The sequence below is a fragment of the Gymnoscopelus microlampas genome (genome assembly GCF_963454915.1).
Source record: "Gymnoscopelus microlampas genome assembly, chromosome: 24".
In the NCBI taxonomy this organism is placed as follows: domain Eukaryota; kingdom Metazoa; phylum Chordata; class Actinopteri; order Myctophiformes; family Myctophidae; genus Gymnoscopelus; species Gymnoscopelus microlampas.
The window spans coordinates 17,550,790-17,558,685 of NC_139961.1; the positions used below are offsets into that span (position 1 = coordinate 17,550,790).

General features: G+C 46.4%; 1 protein-coding gene across 1 annotated transcript in view; it reads left to right on the forward strand.

Annotated features, from left to right (window-relative positions):
• LOC311040574 (neuropilin-2-like) overlaps positions 1 to 7,896 on the forward strand; it is a gene marked incomplete at its 5' end in the record, with an annotated part of 171,802 nt that overhangs the window by 64,992 nt on the left and 98,914 nt on the right. The window contains 3 exon segments of the mRNA XM_084050905.1: positions 2,960 to 3,036; positions 3,038 to 3,082; positions 3,084 to 3,145. Of these exon segments, the coding sequence (XP_083907031.1) occupies positions 2,960 to 3,036; positions 3,038 to 3,082; positions 3,084 to 3,145 (184 nt within the window).

The following is a 7,896-nucleotide window of genomic DNA, read 5'->3' on the forward strand; positions in this document are numbered from 1 at the left end:
TTAGAGCTTAAGTGAAGTGCTTGTACATGGAGCATGTTTCCCTTCCAAAGCAGCTCGCGGTGTTCATGGTTGACATGAATTTCAGAATTTCGCTTTTTCACTCTAGTCATATTAGAGTGTCGCGCAAAAGTAGTGAAAATAGCCCAGTCTAAAAGTGAAAGTTAAGCGACAATTTGCATTAGGCTCTATGCACAGCAGCCATTATTGGAAATACATTCAGCCTCTTCCTCACTTCTGTCACAGGTGTTAGCAATGACACTAATTAAGGCACTTGTTCCATTCTGGTCAAACAGAGTCAGGGCGCTGATATTGAGCGTGTCGGCTCACTGGAAAACACTCTGCTAAACCAGTGGGGTCTCAAAGTGTGGTCCCGGGACCCCGGTGGTTCCTTTAGGGGGTTCCAAATGGCCCCTTGCGGGTGTGTGACTCTGAGAGGGTACACATGGAACCAAATGGACCCTCACGGGTCCATTTGGTTCCATTTGTACACTCTCAGAGTTATGGGGGTCCTTGAAATTAAAACGTTTGAGAACCACTGCGCCACACTAAATGGAACAGAGCCTTCATTTGTATCATTGGTAAGACCTGTGAAGGAAGTAAGGAGGAGGCCCAGTTTCTATCCAATATGGCGGCTGTGCATAGATAGAGCCTATTGTCATATGAACCCAGACATCACACGTTCCGATCAAGTCCCCGCAATCTGAAATTCCTCCAAATGAGTTTTCGAGACATCTGACTGACTAGTGCGAGTGTGTGTTCACAAAATGTAATTAATACTGTCACACTGGTCGCGCTGATGTGTTACTCTCTTATCTCTTTATTAATTTGACATGTGCTGTATTTCAGTAAACTGCACAGAGATCAGTACGCATTTCACAGCAACGCTTAGTTGCGTCCGCTGCCGGTGTCGCACCTCGAAAATAGCCCCGCAGTGCGTCGCCGACGTGCAACACATTGCGAGCTTGTAGATCGGCTATTTTCTGTATGAGACATAAAGGAGAACTAAGTGTACATCAGGCATAACTCTTCACTGCATTTCTTGCTACATTGGCTTGTAATCGTTTGATACAAGACAATCTTTAAGCTTTTGTTGTTGCTTTTTACACACACACACACACACACACACACACACACACACACACACACACACACGCAGACAGAGATTACAGCAAACCCCCTCTGCTGTTGACAGCCAGTCTTATGGCGTAATAATAAACGCCTCTAAATCCACTGTACTGCAGTGTGTGTTTTTGTGTTTATCTGTGTGTGTGTGTGTGTGTGTGTGTGTGTGTGTGTGTGTGTGTGTGTGTGTGTGTGTGTGTGTGTGTGAGCGTACATGTGCGGCATCTGGATTGTTATTTGTGTTTGCTGTGTGTTGCATGTTTATACACACACCCACACACAAACTGTGCGTTTGGCTGTTTGCAGCCTCGCCTCAGTGTGTCCGTTGTGTGTGTGTGTGTGTGTGTGTGTGTGTGTGTGTGGGTGCATGTGTTTAGCGTGTTTGTGTGAGATAAGGGCCCAGCGCGGGGACTATCCTCGCCGGCGGGGCCCTTGCTTGAGAATAGGGGCTTTGTTAGCGCGCTAGCTTCTCATTGCAGAATTTGCGAGTGAACCCCCCCCCCCCCCCCCCACGACCGAAAACCCCCCGCCCGCCTAGACAGCAGTAGTGGAAAGTAGCTAAGTACATGTACTTGAGTACTGTGTACTGAGTACTTGAGTAGGGTTGGGATCCGGAACCGAAGGAACTGGAGGAACCAAAGCAACATTCAGGAACCGGGAATCGGTTCCATCACATTTGGATGAGTTTCCGGATGGAACGGGTTCCAACCACACTGCCAGAGCTGGTATGACGTTTTCACGTCTGTTATACAATTACAATACCAACTTATTGGGGAGAAAAGGGTGTAAAAAGCACACACAAAAAAAATACTTTGTATTCTGTACTTTTGGAACACTCGAGTATTCACTCCGATTACATGCCTTTGTCCGCACCCGCCGCCTAGACAGGCCGTCTGCGTGTCACTTCCTGCCGAGCCACGGCCATTGGCCAGGTCTATTGTTCCTGGGAGTGGCGTGATAGGATCAGGGAATGTGTGCTAATGTTCACAGATTGGCTTGCCGGAGCAACAATTACACTTTGGAGCACCAATGCTCCCCGCGGACAGACCCCCCCCACCCCCCCCAAAAGATAACAGCCTGGGTGTGTGTGTGTGTGTGTGTGTGTGTGTGTGTGTGTGTGTGTGTGCGTGTGCGTGTGTGTCTCACACCGGCACAGCGGTGATTTTAATGATCTTTTATTGCTTTCATAACTATGCAGGTCCCACTTGCATTACCGTTCCACAATGGAGCGGCCGTTTGTCTATTTCACTCCCTTTTTCCATTCCTCCCACACGTGTACCTTATCACGTCTTAACATAAACACACAGGCGTGTGTGTGTGTGTGTGTGTGTGGGTGTGTGTGTGTGTGTGTGTGTGTGTGTGTGTGTGTGTGTGTGTGTGTGTTTGTCGCTGTGAGGTGGAAACCTCGTATGTTTTTTCCCAAATTAAATAGTGAAAACATATTTTCTCCTGGACCATTATGCAGTCTCTCTCCCATTTTTCCGGGGACTCTCCACTGCATGAACCAGGAACCCACAAAATGAACCCACAAAAAAAGAAAACTCAAACAAAACAATAAACAGCAATTCCCCCTGTCATTGTTCATTGTTGCTGCTATTGTTCATGATTTCTTTGTCTGCTATTGTTTTAAATATTGCCACACAAAGCTGAGTTGAAGAACCAAAGCAAAGAATTGCACTCTTATGCACTTGAACACGAGATGTGGCAATAAAAACATGTTGAATCAATAAATACTGTACATTTAATAGCTTAATAGCATTTAGCCTTATTGTTCCAATTTGTAACAATCATTTACCCCCTCTCTCTCTCTCTCTCTTTCTTCTCTCTCCCCTCCCAGTAACAGGCTCGGAGTGCGGTGGCGTGCTAGACGCCAGTGAGGCCGGCTACATCACGTCGCCCGGCTACCCTCTGGAGTAACCCGCCCCATCAGAACTGCCACTGGGTGGTCACGGCGCCCGAGCCCCTCGCAGAGCATCGTCCTCAACTTCAACCCCCACTTCGAGATCGAGAGGCTCGACTGCAAGTAAGTGACGGCTCTACATATCCCACGCCAAATATAGCCTCGTTTCTTGTTGCTTGCTGAGGGTTTGTGTTGAACCGTAAGGGTCCGTTTTGGTTCCATGCGTGCACTCTTTTTCTGTGCACTTAGGCTAAAACTAACGTGGTGTAAAGCAAGTCCTGCTGGTACTTTTATTGCATAGAAGGCACGGGCAGACCAAATGCGTTTCACCGTTAAGCCTTCTTCAGGCGTGATGACGATACCGTAGTACTGCTAGTGGTCATTTATAAAGGGGGCGAACAGGGTGAAGCACTGAAATCAGTCCACGTAGACACATATTGGCTCACTATTCGGCCTAGTCATAAATAATACACATACCCGTACCCCTTTTGACAAAGGATTAAGATTTTCAATATATACAGACAATATGCAAAATAGTGTATTGTGTATGTAAGAGCCATTTCTGTTGTTTCTTATTGATGACGTCACCGCAGGGCTTGGTCAGGGCCAAGGTTGCCAAGGTATTTAACCAGGTTTGTAATCAAGGGCAGGTGTTGCTGATTGGAGGCAAACAGTTTTTTGACTGTGTTTGAGAGGACTGTGAGTCTATATCCTTGTGCGTTTACGTGTAAGTTTAATTGTAAGTTTAATTGTATTATTTGTTTGTATGCTGGAGTGACGACCAAGTGACAGAATACATTATTTTATGTTGAACTCAACGGACGGTTTGGACTTCGCCCTAGCCGTCGGCAACCAGTAGTGCCTAAAAGTATAGGACTTTTGACACTGCAATGTATATTGGTAAAATACAACCGTGCACCCAGAAAACAACTTTTTATTGGAATGAGTTGTGCTCGTTTGGTTTCTACTTAAACACACACACTCGACCTTGTTCACGGACCACAGCGAAATCCTGAGTGCTAATGTTCTCCCTGACGAGTCCAATTCTTTACACTCTCCGAGATAAATGAAAGCTCAGGAAACTTGTCAGAGCATAGAACCCCAACAGATGGGGAAAGTACAGAAGAAACAGGAGGGAGACTAGAATAAATAGAGTAGGATGAAACGGACAGAGAGAATGAGCTCCATGTGTGTTGGCCCGGACCACGCGTCGGTTTGGTCGAGCCTTCCTTTCTCAGAGACGGTGAATAAATACAGTGGTGTAAAGTAACTAAGTACATTTACTCAAGTACTGTACTTAAGTAACAATTTTGAGGTACTTTTACTTGACTGGAGTATTCCAATTTTCAGTACTTTTACTTCTACTCCACTACATCTCAGAGGCACATATTGTAGTTTTACTCCACTACTAGTATTTGAAAACTTTAGTTAGTTACTTTGCAGATATAAATTATTATTACATTAACCACTTTAGCCCTATTTTATACATAGGCTATTTGAAAATAGCCGATCTACAAGCTCACAACGCGTCGCGATGCGACGCGTTGTGAGCTTGTAGATCGGCTAATTTCAAACATTTGAGTACTTTTACTTTTTGGTACTTTAAGTACATTTTGATACTTTTGTACTTTTACTCAAGTAAATCTTTAATTCCGGACTTTTACTTGCAACTGAGTACCTCTGCATTGCAATATTGATACTTTTTTCCACCCCATGCGGTTTGGTCGGGTTTCCTTTCTCAGAGACGGTGAATAAATATGAATCATATGTGGGGTCTATTGTTGTGTGACCTCATAGAAAGAAGTCAGCCTGTCCTCGGGGCGTGTTGCCGGCCGGGCTCACCCCTGACACAGCAAGGAGTCCAACAACAATAGATGAGCCTTTCTTCTCCAAAGAAAATGACGATTCCATTCATGGATCTTCATTTTGTTTCCTCGTTTTTTTTTAAATGAATTCTGGCCAGACTTGCTGATGCAGCCTTTGCAATTACATCTCTCTCTCTCTCTCTCTCTCGCGCCCTCCTTCTCTCTGTCTGTTTCTCTGTCTCTTTCTCTCCCTCTCTCCTCTCTCTCTACCCACTGTCTGCCTCCATCTCTTCCTCCCTCGTCTCTCTCTGTTTTCTGTCTTCTCTATTTCTCTATTTGTCTTTCTTCTCTCTTCCTCCCCCCCTCTCTCCCCCTCTCCCTCTGTCTCTCTCTTTCCCTCTCTGTCTCTCTCTCCAGCCTGATCTCACACACTTTAGTATACATTGCACGGACCCAGTGCACGTCATTCCGCACAGAGTCGCCTAGAAAACCCGAAAATATGTGCATATGTACGGTGGGCTTAACCGGTTGCAACCTCGGAAGCAGAGCAGTCCCCACAACATGATGTATGATTACTGTGCCTATCGGTACATCAACTCAAACGGCGATCGTCGCAACGTTCGGACGGCAACTCATTTTCGGGTTTTCCAGTTGTCCATGCACGGAATTACACAATGCATACTAAGTTGTGTGAGATCGGGTTGCTCTCTCTGTCTGTCTCTTGCTTTCCCTCTCTGTCTCTCTTTCCCCGCTCTGTCTCTCTCTCTCCCTCTGTCTCTCTCTTTCCCTCTGTCTCTCTCTCTGTCTCACTGTCTTGCTCTGTCCTCTCTCTTTCCCTCTCTGTCTATCTGTCTCTCTGTCTCTCTCTTTCCCTGTCGGTCTGTCTGTCTCTCTCTCTGTCTCACTGTCTTGCTCTGTCTCTCTCTTTCCCTCTCTGTCTATCTGTCTCTCTGTCTCTCTCTTTCCCTGTCTCTCTCTCTGTCTCACTGTCTTGCTCTGTCTCCCTCTTTCCCTCTCTGTCTATCTGTCTCTCTGTCTCTCTCTTTCCCTGTCTCTCTCTCTGTCTCACTGTCTTGCTCTGTCTCTCTCTTTCCCTCTCTGTCTATCTGTCTCTCTGTCTCTCTCTTTCCCTGTCTCTATCTCTGTCTCACTGTCTTGCTCTGTCTCTCTCTTTCCCTCTCTGTCTATCTGTCTCTCTGTCTCTCTCTTTCCCTGTCTCTCTCTCTGTCTCACTGTCTTGCTCTGTCTCTCTCTTCCCTCTCTGTCTATCTGTCTCTCTGTCTCTCTCTTTCCCTGTCTCTCTCTCTGTCTCACTGTCTTGCTCTGTCTCTCTCTTTCCCTCTCTCTCTCTCTCTCTCTCTCTCTCTCTCTCTCTCTCTCTCTCTCTCTCTCTCTCTCTCTCTCTCTCTCTCTCTCTCTCTCTCTCTCTCTCTCTCTCTCTCTCTCTCTCTCTCTCTCTCTCCCATCAGTGAATAGACAGTTTTCAGCGGGTGTCTTCTAACAAAGCACTTTGCGTGGTTCAATAGAAGTTAGCGTTTTTTTTTTCTTTCTTCTGTTTTTGTTTTTAAGCACATCGATGGGCGAACTCGGTGGGCGCCATTCCGCACTAACGACCGGCCGTTTACATCCGCCCAGCCGCTGCCCAGCTCCTTCTATTTGATCTATACGTATCGCACTTTGTCCCAAAAAGGCGAACCGCCCGCGTTATTACCTTTTTAAACAAATCCTTTCCACTCCCGCAGTAATGATGCTGTACTTACAGGGTTGGTTTGCTGGGTGGGGATGGGAGAAATCCATGCCACTGCTTTTGATATCCCCTCTCTGGTGATAGGCTCTATGCACAGCAGCCATATTATCACTTCCTTCACAGGTGTTATGAATGATACCAATGAAGGCTCTGTTCCATTTAGTGTAGCACAGTGGTTTCCACGACCCCCATAACTCTGAGAGTGTACAAATGGAACCAAATGGACCCGTTACACACCTGTAAGGGGCCATTTGGAAGCCAGGGTCCCTGGACCCCAACTGTAGACCCACTGGTGTAACAGAGTGTTTCCAGCGAGCCAACATGCCCATATCAGCACCCTGACTCTGTTTGACCAGAATGGAACAGAGCCTTCAAGCAGAGCCTTCAAGCAGAGCCTAAACAGAGCGCACCGAGTGCCGCGCTATGAGCTTGTAGATCTGCTACTTTTGAAAAAATCGTGAAAATGTGTGCAAATCTTTGAATATATATATTTTTAAAGCGAACATTTTAACTCAAATATTTGCTCTAGGGGGTCCCTGGAACAAAATATTTTGATGGGTGTCCGCGGCCAAATAAATATCATTTTGGGGGTCCTTGACATGAGAAAGTTTGAGAACCACTGATATATAGAAACATACGTTTTTCAGAATACTGTTGGGATTTAGGAGACGTGTAGAATCGGCTTCAGGTCTTAATGGGTTAATTAAAAAAATAGCAAGTAGAGTTTAGAGAGTAGAGTTTCACTATTTGTTGTATGAAGAAGTATATCGGGCTTAAGTGTTAAGAAAATGTCTCCCCTTCCTCTGTGGTGGTGGTGTTGTTGTTGTTGTTGTTGTTGCTGTAGTAAAACAGTAGTTTGTAGTGTGGTGGAGTTGTGTGGGAGTGCAACCGCTCAGCTGTCGATAAGCCCCCAGCCCCAGGCAGAGGGGAGAGTAAGCAGGAGGAGGAAGGAGGAGGGGTGGGGGGCAGGAGGAGGAAGAGAAAGTTGAAATGACTCCACTCCTCCCTGCTCCTCCCTTCAGAGCATTTTATTGCGAGAGAGGATTCTCTCTTTTCCCTTTCCTTTTTTTTTTTTTTTACGTTCGCCTGGAGGCAGTGAGTGGAGGGAAGAGAGGGGGGTCGGCATGGCCTATCGCATGCATGCACCGTGTGTGTGTGTGTGTGTGTGTGTGTGTGTGTGTGTGTGTGTGTGTGTGTGTGTGTGTGTGTGTGTGTGTGTGTGTGTGTGTGTGTGTGTGTGTGTGTGTGTGTGTGTGTGTGTGTGTGTGTGTGTGGTCAGAGAACGACGGGGAGAGGAGAGAGCCGGTGAACACTGGCATGTG